This window comes from Chenopodium quinoa, unplaced genomic scaffold (assembly GCF_001683475.1).
Source record: "Chenopodium quinoa cultivar QQ74 unplaced genomic scaffold, ASM168347v1, whole genome shotgun sequence".
NCBI classification, from domain to species: domain Eukaryota; kingdom Viridiplantae; phylum Streptophyta; class Magnoliopsida; order Caryophyllales; family Amaranthaceae; genus Chenopodium; species Chenopodium quinoa.
Window position 1 is genome coordinate 8,888,396 of NW_018743920.1, and position 17,464 is coordinate 8,905,859.

General features: G+C 36.0%; 2 protein-coding genes and 1 pseudogene across 2 annotated transcripts; 2 read left to right on the forward strand and 1 right to left on the reverse strand.

Annotated features, from left to right (window-relative positions):
• Nucleotides 1-327: 327 nt before the first annotated feature.
• LOC110688471 lies at nucleotides 328-3,711 on the reverse strand (annotated as a pseudogene).
• Nucleotides 3,712-7,386: 3,675 nt separating this feature from the next.
• On the forward strand, nucleotides 7,387-8,070 carry LOC110688610. Its single transcript, XM_021865374.1, has 2 exons — nucleotides 7,387-7,808; nucleotides 7,899-8,070. The coding sequence occupies exons 1-2, from the start codon at nucleotides 7,387-7,389 to the stop codon at nucleotides 8,068-8,070; spliced, it is 594 nt and encodes a 197-aa protein (XP_021721066.1).
• A 7,311-nt stretch (nucleotides 8,071-15,381) lies between these two features.
• On the forward strand, nucleotides 15,382-17,450 carry LOC110688472 (40S ribosomal protein S15a-1-like). The gene is made up of 4 exons (XM_021865227.1): nucleotides 15,382-15,532; nucleotides 16,450-16,600; nucleotides 16,744-16,904; nucleotides 17,149-17,450. Exons 2-4 carry the CDS (start codon nucleotides 16,468-16,470, stop codon nucleotides 17,245-17,247), a joined length of 393 nt encoding a protein of 130 aa, XP_021720919.1. The 5' UTR covers nucleotides 15,382-15,532; nucleotides 16,450-16,467; the 3' UTR covers nucleotides 17,248-17,450.
• Nucleotides 17,451-17,464: the final 14 nt, after the last annotated feature.

Sequence of the window (17,464 nt, forward strand, 5' to 3'; positions counted from 1 at the left end):
AAGTATCAAAATGCCAACATTACCTCAATGCACTTGAATTGGCACCTGCACTCCACACTCGGCCCTTCGGCAGGATAGGGAATTAGAAATACCACAATCAAGGAAGTCTCAAATTCCGAACAATACAACTGAAAATAATTTAAATGTGCATCACCATAAAAGTCTAAAAAATGTTAGTCTGGTATTCATGAATTATATTTCTGAAAGAATTCGATTTGACAGAGATAATAATCAAGTAGGTACTGCCATTGAATATATTCAAACTGATGAATAAGAATTCAAATGGAAACAAAATAAATCATACAAAACAACCGCAAACAACAAAAATTAACAATCCAGAAGATTAAGAAATTTATATTAATAATAGTCATTAAATATTCCATAACTGCATCAAGCTAATACATATTCGGAAACATAATCATAAAATCTAAACATCTAATAATAATAGACATTATCATAAAAACTTAACAATCTAAAACCCTAACCCTAATTTCATAACCACCAAACCGATAAATACAGCCATGACCCCCACAAACTCCACAAATCTAACCTCAAACCCTAATTTAAGAGCTGGTAAACTTAGTAACAGCCTTGGTACCCTCAGAAACAGCATGCTTAGCCAATTCACCAGGAAGAACAAGCCTGACAGCAGTCTGAATCTCCCGAGAAGTAATCGTCGGCTTCTTGTTGTAACGAGCGAGTCTAGCAGATTCCTGAGCAAGCTTCTCGAAGATATCATTGATGAAACTGTTCATGATACTCATTGCCTTGCTGGAAATTCCGATGTCAGGGTGAACCTGCTTGAGAACCTTGAAGATGTAGATCTTGTAGGTTTCGACGCTCTTCTTGTGACGCTTCTTCTTCTTGTCTCCGGCGGCTGCTCCGGCCTCCTTCGGGAGCTTTTTGCCGGCTTTTGGCTTCTTCTCCGCCGGAGCTTTCTCGGCGGCGGCGGCCTTCTTCTCGGCTGGTTTCTTCTCTCCCTTAGGCGGCATTTTTGAGGTTTTTTTACAGATAGAAAGTGAGAATTTGGGGGAAGATGAGATGAGAATGATAAGAATGGAGAAGTGTTTATATAGATGAGAGAGGTTGCTTTGATTGGTTAATGAGAATATACACGGATCGATGACGTGGATGATTTTGGATAGTGAAAGTTTTGGAATTTTTGGTTTTTCCGCCTTTTTATTTTGGAAGATTTCGTCATTTTCGCGCCTGGTAATTGATTGGGCTCATTCTATGACTGGGCTTTGTAAAGTACGATAAATTGATTTACATTTTGAGCTTGCAATGGGTTACCATTTCTACTTGCAATGGGAGTAGTACTTAAATTAATGGAGAAAGTGTGAGTCTTGAAGAACAATGGACATCTTCAAGTATCAAGTATCAAGTATCTCCCTAAGTTCTATCCAAACCCTAAACGAAATGCTATCATAATGAATGATTTTATTGTTTTTGAACATTTCTTATTCTATGTTTGTCAAAATATTACACTGTACACTTAAATTTCTTAATATCAACAAATAAAAAATACTATGTTATAAAAAATATAAATAAATACGAATTTAACAAGATCTCATATAATTACTATCAATTTTTATTCATATCTCTTTGCATATGCGAATAGTTTTATAAATGAAAACAAAGAAATTATAAAAAATTTATAAGTTTAAGGATGATGCTTAATAGGTACCTTTACACGAAGTATTTATTTATAGACAAAAGCTAAAAATTCCACGAGACTATGAGCCTTAGCTCAATCCTATGGGCTCTTATCCTATCATGTGGCAAACTTGACCTTGAATTAATTATTTACATCAACGTGATGCCTGAAACTCAAACCATGCCACGATCTAACCGACAATCTTGGGCAATTAGGTGACTAGTGTTACATGAATTCGTAAAGAACTTGTCTTCAAAATGTCATAATTTCCTCGCCGTTTGTCAAAATTTGCACATGACCTATTACTAGAAAGCCCTTTAAGCATAGTTTCCAACTCGATTAAAATAACTCCATTATCATTTATAAATCAAAAGGTATTGATCAAAATAGTAAGCAATAATCAATTTCATCAATTTTTTTGGTACGGTTATGGTTTATTCTAACTCAAATTTATCCCAAAGACGTGTTGTGATCCTTGATAAGCTACCATTTTCATCCAAGCTCACTTAATTAAGCTTGCTCAATCATAATCCATCACTTGAAAACGAATAGTAGTAGAACACAACTTAAGCATATAATACATATATGCACCAAAGACCTGAGATATCACCAAATTAACCTATGCGATTATTCATAGATAAGGTAAGGTTGATGAGTTGTTTGCATTCGCACATGTTAATGTAATAGTATATGTTAATGAACGGCAAAACAAAAATTAAATCAATTTCCAACAATTATATCTCAACTAACAAGTCAATAATCGCAACTTAGATGTGCATCGATGTACCATACTGCAATGTCATTGGCAAAATCAAGAAACATACTACGTAGCTTAATATTTGTGTGATCATTCTCTTCATCAAGGTAAACAAGGGGTCAATTTTCTTGGTCCAAAATATAGTGAGTATGAAGATGACAGTCATGAGTATGGAGTATCATTGACACAATGAATTAATGAGTGCTCATGTTTGTATAATTAGTTCTCCTTCTCAATGGTCTTTTAGATGCAACAATCCTTAAGAGGTTTAAAAGCCTAAAATTGTTGAAACATCAGTCTGTAACTATCAAATACGGGGTAAAAAGTTGACAACATTAGCATTTATAAATCAGAACAGTTAAATTCAAGCACCATTAACATCTGCATAAACTAAGACAAATAAATTTCAATATCAACAGTCAAGCAATTAAACACTGAATCACAATTCTTCAAAATTAGACTCCCCTATATGTAATTTACTTCTACCTTAAACCAAATAGAAATTCTTGCTCAGATCCAACCAAAAAATTGCACATCAAACCCATTAAAAAACAAACAAATTAAAATAATCGGCAGTTAAAATGTAAAATTGAGATCAACAAGATTTAAAAACAAAACATTAAGATCCATTAACATTTCATATATCTGCAATTTTACAAAAGCAAACCCTAATTAAACAACCAAACTGCAGAAACTAGAAACCCTAATTAAAACAACCTAAATACACAAACAACTCTGTAAATTCATTCCTACATCAATTTAAGAGCTAGTAAACTTGGTAACAGCCTTAGTCCCCTCAGAAACGGCATGCTTAGCGAGTTCACCAGGAAGAACAAGCCTGACAGCAGTCTGAATCTCCCGAGAAGTAATCGTCGGCTTCTTGTTGTAACGAGCGAGCTTCGCGGATTCCTGCGCAAGCTTCTCGAAGATATCATTGATGAAACTGTTCATGATACTCATCGCTTTGCTGGAGATTCCGATATCAGGATGAACTTGCTTGAGAACCTTGAAGATGTAGATCTTGTAGGTTTCGACGTTTTTCTTGTGACGCTTCTTCTTCTTGTCTCCGGCGGCGGCGCCGGCTTCTTTAGGAAGCTTTTTGCCGGCTTTTGGCTTCTTCTCCGCCGGAGCTTTCTCGGCGGCGGCGGCTTTCTTCTCCTCTGCGGGCTTTTTATCGGCGGGTTTCTTCTCTCCCTTAGGCGGCATTTTGGGGATATTTTTTGAGAAAGGAGTGTTTTGAGATAAGAGAGAGAAAGTTTGATGATAAAGGACAACAAGATGTGATTGATAAATTTTTATGGAAATGATGAAGTTTATTTATAGGGAAATAAGGTTGTTTCTTATTGGATGTTGGGAGTTTACACGGATCGATGACGTGGATGAGTTATGACGTTTTGGTGATTATTCGTTTTCCGCCTTTTTCTTTTAGGAGATTTTCGGAATTTCGCGCCGCTTGATTCAGTTGGCTTTCTAAATACAAGTAGGATTTGGCCCATTTTCAAATCATTTGGGCCCCGTTTTCCGCTTGATTTTAACTCTACCTAATACCTATGGAATCTCATTTCCAACTCTCCTCTTAAGATATTCACAATCCATTCTATTAATTAAGTATATAATTCATTCCAACAATAAAACCAAACAACCATTCCAATATTACATACCAACTCAAAAATTACAATGAGGCAATAATTCAAGAACAAAAGATTACAAAAAAAAAAAATATGTTAAACTAAGGCCCTGTTTTTATGAGCTTCTGGGCAGAGCAGAGTATAGTAGCGGTTAGCAGAGTAGAGCAAGACTTCTAACACACTGCAGAGCATAGCAGGGCAGTGTACCACCCCCAAATCTCCCTCTACGTAAATACTATATTTATACGTATACTAATACCTTAGCGATAGACTTGAGCGTATTACCGCCACGTAAAAACGTAAAGCTTATTTAACTACTCAAATTGGCTGCGAAAAATAACTGATTTTTATTAATAATAATAAAAATAACCATAATTAGTGTTTCAATATACTCCAAAGAAACTTGTCTACTCGTAAGTAAAATTAACTTCTAATAATTAGGTGATTATAATCCTCACTCTAGCTTGCGCACGAACAACTCTACACATGAAATCAAGACTGCTTACTGATAGTGATAATCAAGGCGAACTAAAAACAAAAAGGAAAACGGATTAGCAAAAACGCTAAAAACACATAAATGCAAGGCATGTAAATACTTTTATTAGACAAACATGCTTTCGAAATAATTATTCCAAGTTTAGAATTTCCAAAATTTAACCTTCCAAAAGTAGTAATGCCCATCAATAGAAACTTTTCAAACCAATAAAACTTTCCAATTTATAAACTTTACAATTTTAAGATATATTTCCAAAACCAATTTTCCTCACCTAAGTGTGTACACACCCCCCAAGCAAGTTAAACTATACTCGAGGAAGGACTAGATCATACAAAGCTCATTGTCTTACTCAACTAGAGGGACAGTAAAATATTAAATACTCAGGCCCATAATGAGTTGCAAATTTTAAGTTAATTCCTTCAATTTCATAACTTGTAAACCAAGCAAATTATAAACAACTTTTAATAAATTGATTAATTAACACTTTTAAGATCAAACTTTTAACTTATACAATGATTTTAACTCATCATTAAAATCGTTAATTCAAACCTTTTCAAGTATTCAAACATATTTTCAAATGAATCAATCATAAAAACATGCATTCACAACTTCTATGAAAGGCTTAGCCACCAATACGTACCTTGGTCATGAGAAAAATTAAGGTACAATTACTAAACTTGATCACGAATGGGGAACTCCTCCTACACAATTAAAATAACCTTAATTAATATAAGGTTTAATTTTCAAAAGAATTGAAAAAAATGGAGAGCGAAAGGCGAGAAAAACCTCTCTCAACAGTGAAGGAAGACTAAATGAGGCGATCGAATAAAAAGTTCAAAAGAACACCGGAAAATTCACCATTATTTGATTCAAGTCCTAGCCACATTGTTAATAATGTAGAAATGGGTACAGTGGTTGCGGAAACGAGGGTTGAAATCACCCAAGAGTCTCCTATAGCAACATGGCCAAAGGAATTAGGGGAGGAAGACCACTTATATCTGCTCCAGAATTTCATGGGGGTGAATTTGAATCGGAGGATGATATCCCTCTTGACTGCGATTCGGATGATGAAATGTGCCCTAACATTTTACTCACAAAAGAGGAGAAGTAGAGACTAAGAAGGCCTTGGCAAAATGCCTTGATTATCAAATTATTTGATAAGAAATTGAGCTATGAAGTGCTTATGAAGAGATTGAAGATTAAATGGAGCCTCAAAGGAGAATTATCCCTAACGGATTTGGGGTATGCGTATTATATTGCAAGATTTTCTAATATGGAGGATCATCAATTTGTCTTGACTCAAGGTCCGTGGATAATTGGCGATAGTTATTTAACAATTCGAAAATGGGTGCCTAATTTCGTGGCAGATGAAGCACCGATTAAGTTTCTCACGGCATGGGTAAGGATCCCTCAGTTGTCCATTGAATATTTTGATAAGCAATTCTTGTATAAGATAGGGTCGAAAATTGGGAAAGTAATTAGTATTGATAGAAATACTGAAGCCATGAGTCGAGGTCAATACATTCGGTTTATTATCGAAGTTGATTTATCCAAGCCATTGCTATCTAAGTTCCGAATTAATGGGAGAGTTTGGCGTATTCAATGCGACAGATTAAGGCAAATTTGCTTTAGGTGTGGCAAGTTGGGTCACAAAGAACCTGAATGTGACATGGAGATCTTCCTTGGTGATGATGGAGAGAAAATTTTGCGCAAGAAAGAGATTAAAGTCCAACAGTCAGTTAGTAGGGCTAGGCTAGAGGAGCATGACCAATTTGGTTCATGGATGCTTGTTCAAAGGAACACGAGGAAGTATGCTCCTAGAAATAACCTAATCCTTAGGTGCAACAAGGTGAAATTTCGAAAGGGCTAATGGAGGGCAAGGAGAACAATAGCTCTATTAAGGCTAACTTGGAGAACCCGAAACCAAAACTGAAGGTTAACCAAGTTTGGAAACAGGTCGACCAATCTAAACAGGGAAATAATTCGGGGTCAAGGTTTAATTTCTTGTAGCAAGATCAAGATATGGAGTTGACTGACTTGGTCAATGGTCAAAACAATCAGACTAAGGAAATGGAGGTTGTTTCCTTAGATAGCTCTCTAGTAGAGAAGAAGGCAGTAAATTTAGGGGATGACAGAGATTCTGTTAGAGGTAATAATAATTTATTGGAGGTAACTCTAAATGAGATGGAAGTCGATATGAAAGGTCAAACTACAAATGACTTAGGAGTTTCTTTGAAAAAATTGGAAGAAAATAAAAAAGACTTATTTATGGAACAAAACAGAGGAAAAGATAAGGATAAGTCTGGAAAATATTTTATTCGGGAAAAAGGTGAGATGCATTTCAATCCCGAACATAATAAGGAAAATACTGATCCTTTTCCCAGAAAAGATTTATATGAAAAATATTTTATTTCACCCGAAGGAGGAGCGATAGGATCTTTGATACCAATTGCAACTATTACCCCAACTGCACTGCGAAAGAACAGTCAATCAGAAGAGAATTTGCTTGACAATGAATTATAATATGAGCCAGGGGATCCCCTAGATTCCAATCACCTTAGAGTTGCGAGTTCCCCCATCATACAAGACATTCTTGGATTATCAAACGGAGGGTCCATATCTGATATCATTCCATCTAGTAGCAAACAGAGCGAATCTAGATGTGAGTACATTCCTACCTCCCCGGCATAATCTACCGGAGATGTTGGCTACGGTGGAAATTCCCATGTGAACAAAGGGACCAATGTATGCATTGAAAGATGCGTACGTGAACATTCTGCCTAATATTCCCTTGAATATTTATGACCAATTTCCCCTTTTCCCAAATTTTAATATGTCTATAAAAATAATGGTGTGGAATGTGCAAGGAGCGGGGAATAAATTAGCAACCATTACGGAGCTAATTAGAATTAATGACCCGGAAGTTTTAGCTTTGGTGGAAACTCATTTAAGTGGAGAGCAAGCACATAAAGTGTGTGACAGAATTGGTTTTTGGGGCCAAACAAGAGTGGACGCTCAAGGATTTAGTGGAGGCATATGGTTGTTTTGGAGAGAGGAATTAGTGTCGGTTACGATACTTGACAATCATACCCAACATATCACTGTCGAGATTGAAAAAAGGGGGGAAGATCCATGGATTTTTTCTGCTATATATGCTAATCCGGATTCAACTTTGAGAAAGGAACTTTGGAATGAACTTTGGAATCATACCGGAGACTTTAATGACGCAGTGAATCTAGAAGAGCGACATGGTGTGGGAGGCTCAGAGATGTAACATAGGTGTAAAAATTTCCCTGACTGCATTAATATTAATGGTTTAATTGATTTGGGATGTTCGGGACCTGCACATACATGGTGTAGAGGTTTGAGTCCGAATTCCTTTAAATCTGCTCGACTTGACAGAGGGTTGGTGAATGAAGATTGGCGACTGAGATTTGTTGAAGGAGCTGTAAGGAGCCTTCCAAGGTTAACATCAGATCACTGTCCTATTCTGATAAGCACTAATGGTTTTGCCCCAATTCCGAATCTTTGAAGCCTTTTAGATTTTAGGTCGCCTGGCTATGTCGTGAAAAATTTGAAGCTTTTGTTGAGGGAAATTGGAATAATAAGAAACAATTAGTGCCTTATTTGAAGGAGTTTGCAGAAAAGCTAAGCGAGTGGAATAAGACAGTCTTCCATAACATTTTCAGGAAAAAAGCGGAGTTTTGGGCTTGGTTGGAGAGTATACAAAAATCACTTGCTAATGGTGGACCCCTCTATCTCATGAAATTAGAAGAGAAATTAAGAAAAGAGATGAACTCGGTGTTGGAATAAGAGGAATGGTTGTGGTTCCAGAAATCTCGTGCGGAAGCAATTTGCGATGGGGACAAAAATACTCGATATTTCCATCTTTCCACTATAATTAAAAGAAAAAGAAATCGAATTGAGACTTTAATGGATGATAGTGGGGAGTGGATTACCGGGCCTGATCAAGTCAAAGACTCATTGCTCAATTATTGGAAGAATTTGTTTAAGGAAGAAACATGTCAAGGGAATCAGACGAAGCCATTGCATGACTACTTTCCCCCTATTGGCGACTCTGACTGGGAAACTATCAATAGACCATTTGCTGAATGTGTGGTCTTGGCTGCACTACAAGATATGGACCCTTATAAAGCACCGGGGTTGGATGGTTTTCAACCTTTATTCTTCCAAAAAATTTGGAATTTTGTGAAGCCGAATGTGATTGGGTTGGTCTTGGATGTGCTAAGTGGTAAATATTTTTGGGAGGGCTTTAATGATGCATTCTTGGTTCTTATACCAAAATTTGAGGTACCGGAAAAAGCAAACCATTTTCGACCAATCGGGTTGTGCAATATCACATATAAAATTGTGACGAAAGTAATTGTTAATCGGCTCAAACCCCTTTTGCCAACTCTTATTTCCCCTATTCAGTGTAGCTTTGTGCCCAAGAGACAAATAATGGATTATATCATTATTGTCCAAGAAATGTTACATACGATGCGAAGAAAGCAAGGCAAAGTGGGCTACATGGCGGTGAAAATTGACTTTGAGAAGGCTTATGATCGACTTCGATGGACTTTTATTAAGGAGTCACTTTTGGAGTTAAGAATTCCTCAAATTATTATTGATGTAGTCATGTTGTGTATAAATTTGGCAAAGCTAAGTGTTCTTTGGAATGGGGAACCCACGGTTCAATTTTCTTCTTCGCGTGGAATTCGCCAAGGAGATCCCCTATCTCCGTATTTATATATGATATGTATGGAGAGGTTAGCTCATTTAATTGATAGGGAGGTGCAATTTGGAGATTGGACACCAGTTAGGGCAAGTCGTGGATGTAATACCCCGTATTTTTATACGTATTTTTAATTTAAATAAGTATTTCCTAAAATATTTAAATAATTCGAAATGAATTATTTAGGGTTTTTCATTAATATAAAAAGGATTATTTTGATTAAAAGTATATTTTAATCATTAAATAATCTTGAAAATATTTTATTTTGGAAATGTTGGGGCATATTATTTTATGAAAAGATAAATTTTAAAGTCAATGGTATTTATGGAAAGTCAAAATACAAGTTTGATTAGGAAATAGATCATTAAGGATAGTAAAGGAATTTTAAGTAAGGAGGGATATTGAGAAGGGGGTATAAATACCCATTATATGCCTAGGGTGGAGTGCACCCAAAGGTAAATTCTCTATCTCCTCTTATTTTATTTTCTCCTTAATTTTCCCCTTCCCCTTATTCTAATTTTTAATGTTTTTAATCACCACACACCGGCCGGCCACCACCACCGGCCGGCGGCCACCACAAGCACCCTTCGCCGGCAGCAACAGCCCTAGGTTTCTAAATTAATGAATATTGATGGAATGTGGGTAATTTAAACTATTGAAATTAATGTTTTTAAACATGATTACAACTATTTTTCATGGTTTAATAAAGCTGGAATTTTTATATAAAGGCTATAATTAGGGTTCTTGGAAGGATTTTTAATTACCCATTAATTGGGAATAAAAGTAAGAGTTTTAAATAAAATTTCAGCTTATTTTAGAAGGCTTGTAAGTGATTTAAAGAGAGTATATATTGTTGGAAATTTGTGTGAAAGAGGTATTAATACTTCTTTATAATTTTGGTTTGTAGGAGACTTCCAAGTGAGTAATTTTATTTAGTCGTGGCGATTTTGAGATCATATTCAAGGTACGTTCATGTACTTGGTAATGTTTAAGTGTATAGAAGCATGCTAGACTTTGTTTAATTAATTCCAAGTAGTATCATGATAGGTGTTGGATGGAATTTGTTGATTGGATTGATGTTGGTGAATGATTTGTGAAATATCCATGGTGAATTGGTGATTGGAATTAATTATATTGACATGTTGGATATGAACCACACTTTTATTATTGGCATGTTAGAGAGCACGTTGAATTAAACTAAATGTTTAACTTGGTTTGGAATATAAAAAGGGAATTTTAAGATGGTTCATATAATTTTTATTGATGCTATAAGCATGAGGAAAGAGCTATTAAAGTTTCTTAGTACACAAGAATATATTATATTGCGGTGCCTATGTGCCCTGGTGTTTCTAACAACGAGGGATAGGATTTGCAATGCCTTATGCACTTAAGGTGTTATTTAACACCGAGGTAGATTAAAAAGGACTCAACATTAAATTAATGTGGTCACTAAATATTCAAGAATTAAATTGGTTTGTTTGATTGCTTGAATGAATGGTAATGTTTGGTTGTCTTGTGTTTGAGAGTCATCACCAAGTTTATTAATATGCAGATAACGTAAAGTGAAAGAGATTACGCACCAAAACTATTAGAACATATATACCTTGAGTATGAACATATGGGAGGAGTTATGGGGTTTTATATTTAGCCATAACTTCTATTGGGAGTACAGGACGCTGTATTTTCCTTTTTTTATTATTTATTATGCGTGGGACGTCCAGTCACTTCATGTGACATTTACGTACCTGGTTAGCTCCCGGTGTAGTTTGCCTCAATTTATTGAGGCAGGTAGTTGGTTGGAAACCCGTTCGATGCGTAATCAAAATTAAATGAACATTAGAATTTGTCTAGTTAAGTGTTGAGTGTCTCGAATGCTTGTTTACAGGTGTAACACGGTAAGTTGTGTGTTGATAGGATGAAAGCATGTTAGTGTAATTTATTACGCTTATGTACTCAGCGTTGCTAATTGTGTGTTTGCATGTTTGTTTGACCTTGTCTTTACCTTGGCCCTACGACGACCCATTCCTAATGGCGAGTAGTAGGGACAAGTAGAAAGGAGCTTTTCAGGTGATGAAGCATTTGCATGACGAGGATGAGTGAAGAGCGAACCATGCTTAGTTTCCTATAGGAATGTGATGTATTTAATTGCTTTAAATATTATATTTATTGTGTTGATGAGACTAACGCGAAAGTTTTAAATATTGGTTTGGTTTTAATGACCTACAATGGCTCCAAGTTATAGGTGACTATGGTTGACTTAGTTTGACTTTACTTCCTTCGTTTTACTTTTTGAAGGTTGACTTGTTTTAAATGGTTTTTAAAAGATAGTCTTCCGATGTGTGTCTTTGATATTTGTCTTAGCCGTTTTCACGGTGGTGGTAATGTCTTAGATTTTCCTATTTCGTATTTTCAAAGGGGCAAAACAGGTATTTTAAAGAAAAGGAATTTTTAGGGTGTTACAGTGGAGGTCCGCCAATTACCAACCTCGCATTTGCTGATGATTTAATCTTATTCTATGAAGCTAGCGAACATCAAGCCAAGATCATGAAGCAGTGTCTGGAAAATTTTTGTCAAGCCTCGAGTAGCAAAGTGAGTGTAGATAAATCGAGGATTTATTTCTCACCCAATACTAATTTCAGTGTGAGGGATAAAGTGTGCAATGTGTTGGGAATGGAGAGCACGGAGGACGTTGGAAAGTATTTGGGTGTTCCTACTTTGAATGGCAGAGTTACGAAAGCTACCTACCAATATCTAGTTGATAGGGTTGATGCCAAGTTAGGAGGATGGAGAGCAAAAACCTTGTCTATTGCTGGGCGTACAACACTTACTCAAACCTCGCTAACTTTTATCCCCACTTACACAATGCAGTCTGCAAAGATTCCGAAAAGTGTATGTGATGTCATTGATAAAAAGGCACGAGGTTTTATTTGGGGAAGCACAAAAGAAAAAATGAAAATGCACTTAGTATCGTGGGAAGCCGTGACTCAACCACAGAGAAATGGTGGCCTTGGGGTGCGCTCAATGCGCCAAGCAAATGCAGCATTTATGGTCAAGCTAGGCTGGAGAATGTTAACTGATGCGGATTCCTTATGGTCACGGGTACTTCGTCATAAGTATTGCGAAGGACGATGTGACATAGATATGTTCAAGCACAAGAATGATGCATCGAATACATGGAAAGGCATAATGGAGAATATAGAAATCTTGCGAAAAGGGGTAAGTGTGGCAGTTGGCAAAGGGAAAGGCACGAGTTTTTGGCATCATACTTGGGCTATTGATAAGCCTCTGAATCAGTGTCACCACGTTGCAGCCTCCCTCTAGTGTTTTAGAGTATAAAGTTCATGACATGTGGGATAGTAATAGAGGATGGAAGGTTGAACTTTTTGCTGATTTTTTTACCAAGTGAGGTATTAAATGCTATTCAAGCCTACGAGTTGCAAGAAGAGGATGATGTAGTAGATAGCATTTATTGGAAGGGGTCACCATTTGGAGGATTCAATATGAAGTCTGCTATAACTATATTAAATAATGAAGATGAGCTATAAGGCAATGAGAACCCACTTCGAAGATAATCTGGAATATTCATGCCCCGCAACGAATTAGATTCTTCTTTTGTCTTGCATATAGGGAGCGATTGATGACGAATGCAACAAGATTCTTAAGGCATTTGACTTCGGATCCTAGGTGCCTTATGTGTGGCCATGTTGAAGAGAATGCTGACCATATAATTCGACATTGTCCAGCAGATATAGTAGTATGGAGAAAGCTTGGTATAAACTTGGGTGACCTGTGGTTTCAACTCCCTTTTAAGGAGTGGTTGGTTCATTATTTGACTAAGTCTGCTAATAGAGAAGGTTGGGCGTCGGTGTTTGCAGTGTGTTGCTGGTGGCTTTGAAGGTGGAAAAATGCAAGAAGTTTTGATAGTGAGGTGGACATCCCACATGATCAAGCCTAGTTTATTATAGCAAGAGTGGGTGATATTCTTAGAGCTTACGCACGAAGTCAAGGAGCTGCTAATAACAAAAGGAAGCGTGAGGAAGTGTATGTGAGGTGGGAATTGCCACCTGTTGGATGGATTTGATTGAACACGGACGGAGCTGCCAAAGAGAATCCAGGTCTGGCTGGTGCAGGTGGTGTAATACAAGGCCCAGGTGGTGAAATTTATGAGACTTTTGCACTCAAGTGTGGTTCTTGCACTTGTACTCGAGCTGAATTGTTAGGAGTCCTTAGGGGCTTGGCGATTGCTTGGAATGGTGGACATCGAAAGGTACAAGTGCATGTAGATTCAGAAGTGGTGGTTCGTCTGTTAGTGGAGCCAACTCCACCTAACTCTCCTTATATTCATATCATCAGAAAGTGCAAGGCCTTAAGCGTGAGAAACGGTTGGGAAGTAACGATCGGACACTGCTACACAGAAGCCAATAGAGCAGCTGACTAGCTAGCTAACTATGGGGTGACTATGGAGCAGAAACTGGTTATCTTTGAGGCGGTCCCGAAGGATCTTCAAGCCATTTTATTGGAGGACCTTAGTGATGTGGCTATTCCGAGGCTAGTACCGAGGGACAAGGAGTAGTAATTTGCTAGTTGTTTGTTTGTTTTTTTTCTTTTTTGCTTTCTATCTTTGCTTTATTTTTCTTTCTAGTTCTAGATTTGTATTTTTTTTGGGGCTTGCCCCTCGGCTTCACAAAAAAAATAAAAAAAAAAAGGTTAACAAGAATAAACACAAAACTATAAATTCTACTCTACTTGCGCATGAACTACCTAAACATTAACTTTTATAAAAATCAAGTATTGATTATTTAATTATTTTAGTATCAAAATAATAACCTTAGTATCATAATAGTATTTATTAGTATCATAAATTAATATTGGAAATCATAATAATTAAGAAATAAGAAGAGTTTTTTTTTTCTTTTTTTCTTTTTTGTAGTATGTACGTATGTTGTGCAAGGAGGAAGAAGGGGCAAGAGGTGACTGCACCTTGCTGGTAGCAGCTATAAGTGACATCAGGCAGCATTGGTTTAGTGGCAGGGGCAATGGGGTGGCGGCAGGGCAGGCTGTTGGCGGCAAGGGTGGTGGTAGCACTCGGTTGCGGTTGCGCTGTTTGCTTAAGCTAAAAGGAGGAAGGAAATAGAGGAAATAGAGGGCGTGAAGTAGAGAGTAGTGAAGAGGGTTTTTCTGATTTTTGGTGTGAGGAATTTGTGAAGGATTGAGGGTCTATTTATAGTGTTTAGAGTGTGGAAAAGATAGAGTTGAAGGTATGATATGGTTACTAGAAAATATGATAAGTTTTGGGGTTTGTTGAAGTACTTGGATCAAATTGCGTCTAGGTTAGTAATTGGGTTAAAGATGAGAAGAAATTTAGAAAGAAATACATATGGTTGGAAGAATGAAGATAGGAAGCAAAAATAGGATAATGAAGAAGAAGGCTAGAGGTTAAGTCAAAATATGTTTATTAAAAAAAAAAAAAATCATAAAATCATTCTTAATTAAAACCATGGTTTTGGCTAGCTTCACGTCAAAATTTGATATATATATATATATATATATATATATATATATATTTTAAAAATGAAAATCATAATTAAATAAATAAAATAATTGAATTTGATAATTAAACCAAGTTATTATACAAATATATAAATATTTTAGATAATATCAAAACTAAAATTAGTTGTAAATCATGATGTATATTCGGTATTATCTTTAAAACTCTTGAAATTGCTAAGATAACAACATGCATATCGAATAAAATATGGACCGACCTATAAAAGATAATTAAACCAATATTATTAATTTAGAAATTTGAAAATAATTAATTATTTAAATGATTAAATACTTATATTTGGCGCCAAAATTAAAAATTTATTTTGGCTCCAAATTAAATAATTTAAGAAATTACTAAAGTATTATCCTAATTCGGGGTATTACATGCAGAGCAGAGTAGATTTCAACAAAACAGAGCAGAACAGCTTAAAAGAAGGTCTAAGACCATCTCATCTATAGAAAACCAACACCACCAAGTTGAGTCCACAAAATTATGAAAGCTCAACCCATTAACCGAAGCTGAAGAGAATTCGGCCCATTACATTGGTCCAACACTTTTAGTCACTCAAACACACTTACTCCGCCTCATTCGTAAAGAGTGTAAGCTGCTTAACAAAAACAAAGCGCAACACTTTGAGCTACCAAAACCCTAATTCTTCTTGTGTTTGCCTTCCTGAGTTCTTCGCGCAGTAACCGCCCTTTTTTCGTCCAGGTTTAATCTCTTTCTTCCTCGTACTTCATCTGCTACTGATTTTATCTGGTTTTATTTTAATCAAGCTATCATTGTTTAGATCCTCTTGATTTTTTTTTGTTAAATTCAGTTTTCTGGGGTTGTTTATTTTCATCAAATCATAGATAATATGCTTCTGTTCATCCATATTTATCATCTAAGTGACTGGAATTTCAATTTGTTTCTTTGTCAGCTTGTATTTTTGACTGTTGTTTTTGATTTACTGAGGATGATTTATATTTTTACATACTATATATTTTTTGTGTTACTATGATTGTTTGATTTTAGTTGAAAGGGTGGTAATTGTTTTTGATCTGGAGAATTCGTTGGTTGAATTTTAATTATATTAGACAACAGTTGAGTTTATGTTATAGTTGTCTCCTTAAAACTGCTGATTTTTCTGTGATAGGGTTATAAAATGATGGTGATTTATCTAAATATCGTTTGAATTTACGTCTTTATTTTCCTCTTAATTGCAAATGAATGTCAGTAGCTGCTCATGTGGTTAATTTTTATAAATTGATGAGTGCTGTTTTGATATGGGTTTTTCCCTATATCTTTATGCCGAAGATTGATGTCAGTTTTGAAATTGTCCAATTCATAGAATTAGAGGCATGTAATGGATTAATGGGATTATGAGTTATGTTGATTTCACTACTGAATGTACATCTGAACTGGTAATAAATGTTTATGACTAATGGGCTGTTGTTATCTTGAAGATTATTGTATGAGTCTGTTTTTAATGACTTTTTGACACTTAACTCAAGTGTCAAAAGTACCTGGATGTGCGGACATCCAGGTACTATTTTTAAAAAAATTAATCCTGAGTGTTTCATTATTGCATTGTAATGGGTTCTAATTGTTTCTAATAAACTTTATTCTTTCACATCATGTATCAGTAATTTAAGCTTGCAAGGATGGTGAGGACAAGTGTTTTGAACGATGCTCTCAAAACTATGTACAATGCTGAGAAGAGAGGCAAGAGGCAGGTGCTCATTAGGCCTTCCTCAAAAGTGATTATCAAGTTTCTCATTGTCATGCAAAAGCATGGTATGACCTCTTCATACACTTGTCATTACTCTTTCAGTCTTCTTTGGGAGAATTACATTAAATAGGTTGTCAGTACTTGCTTTTTTTTTGCTGTATGTAATATGTATCATTGATTGGCTGATGTTGCGTGTTGCTTTCTACAGGTTACATCGGAGAATTTGAGTATGTCGATGACCACAGATCCGGAAAGATTGTGATTGAACTGAATGGAAGATTAAACAAGTGTGGTGTTATCAGCCCTCGTTTTGATGTTGGAGTCAAAGAGATTGAGTCCTGGACAGCAAGGTTGCTTCCCTCCAGACAGGTTAGATGTAGAAACTTCATGATTAGTTGCTTAGATTGTTTAAGCTATTACTGTTTAAGGTGTTAACAATAAAATCCTTTCTTTTGTTCTTGTGTGGCATCTGACATTTGATCATTAATTGTTTGTGCTAGCCTTTTGTTTATGTCCTTAAAATAAGGCTCTGGATTTGTTGTTGTGGCTTTTGATTGGGTTATTTTCTTGTCATTTTGAGGCGCTTACTCATTATTTGCTCATTTTTCTTCAGTTTGGATATATTGTGCTAACAACTTCGGCTGGCATCATGGACCACGAAGAGGCTAGAAGAAAGAATGTTGGAGGCAAGGTCCTTGGTTTCTTTTACTGATGAGAAGAGGTTTCATGGATTGACTTCAAATTTTGGATCAGTGCTACAACTTTGAATATTTTTGCCTACTCCTATTGTCTTTATGTTTTGAATGTAGTGCCCCTTTTTAATATATCTAGTTTTTCCTGTGTGTACTCTGGTGTGCTTTTGCTATCAAATTTAATGAGAATTGAGAACTAAAATTTTACTTGCGAGTTGATGAACCTTCATGCGTTTC

What these genes read in the sequence shown, in the direction of transcription:
- LOC110688472 (XM_021865227.1), top strand. Translation starts at nt 16,468, where the DNA reads ATGGTGAGGACAAGTGTTTTGAACGATGCTCTCAAAACTATGTACAAT. An exon ending in CATTGTCATGCAAAAGCATG is followed by an intron (nt 16,601 to 16,743) that starts GTATGACCTCTT and finishes TGCTTTCTACAG; the next exon opens with GTTACATCGGAGAATTTGAG. An exon ending in GGTTGCTTCCCTCCAGACAG is followed by an intron (nt 16,905 to 17,148) that starts GTTAGATGTAGA and finishes ATTTTTCTTCAG; the next exon opens with TTTGGATATATTGTGCTAAC.
- LOC110688610 (XM_021865374.1), top strand. Translation starts at nt 7,387, where the DNA reads ATGGTGTGGAATGTGCAAGGAGCGGGGAATAAATTAGCAACCATTACG. An exon ending in GGTGTGGGAGGCTCAGAGAT is followed by an intron (nt 7,809 to 7,898) that starts GTAACATAGGTG and finishes TACATGGTGTAG; the next exon opens with AGGTTTGAGTCCGAATTCCT.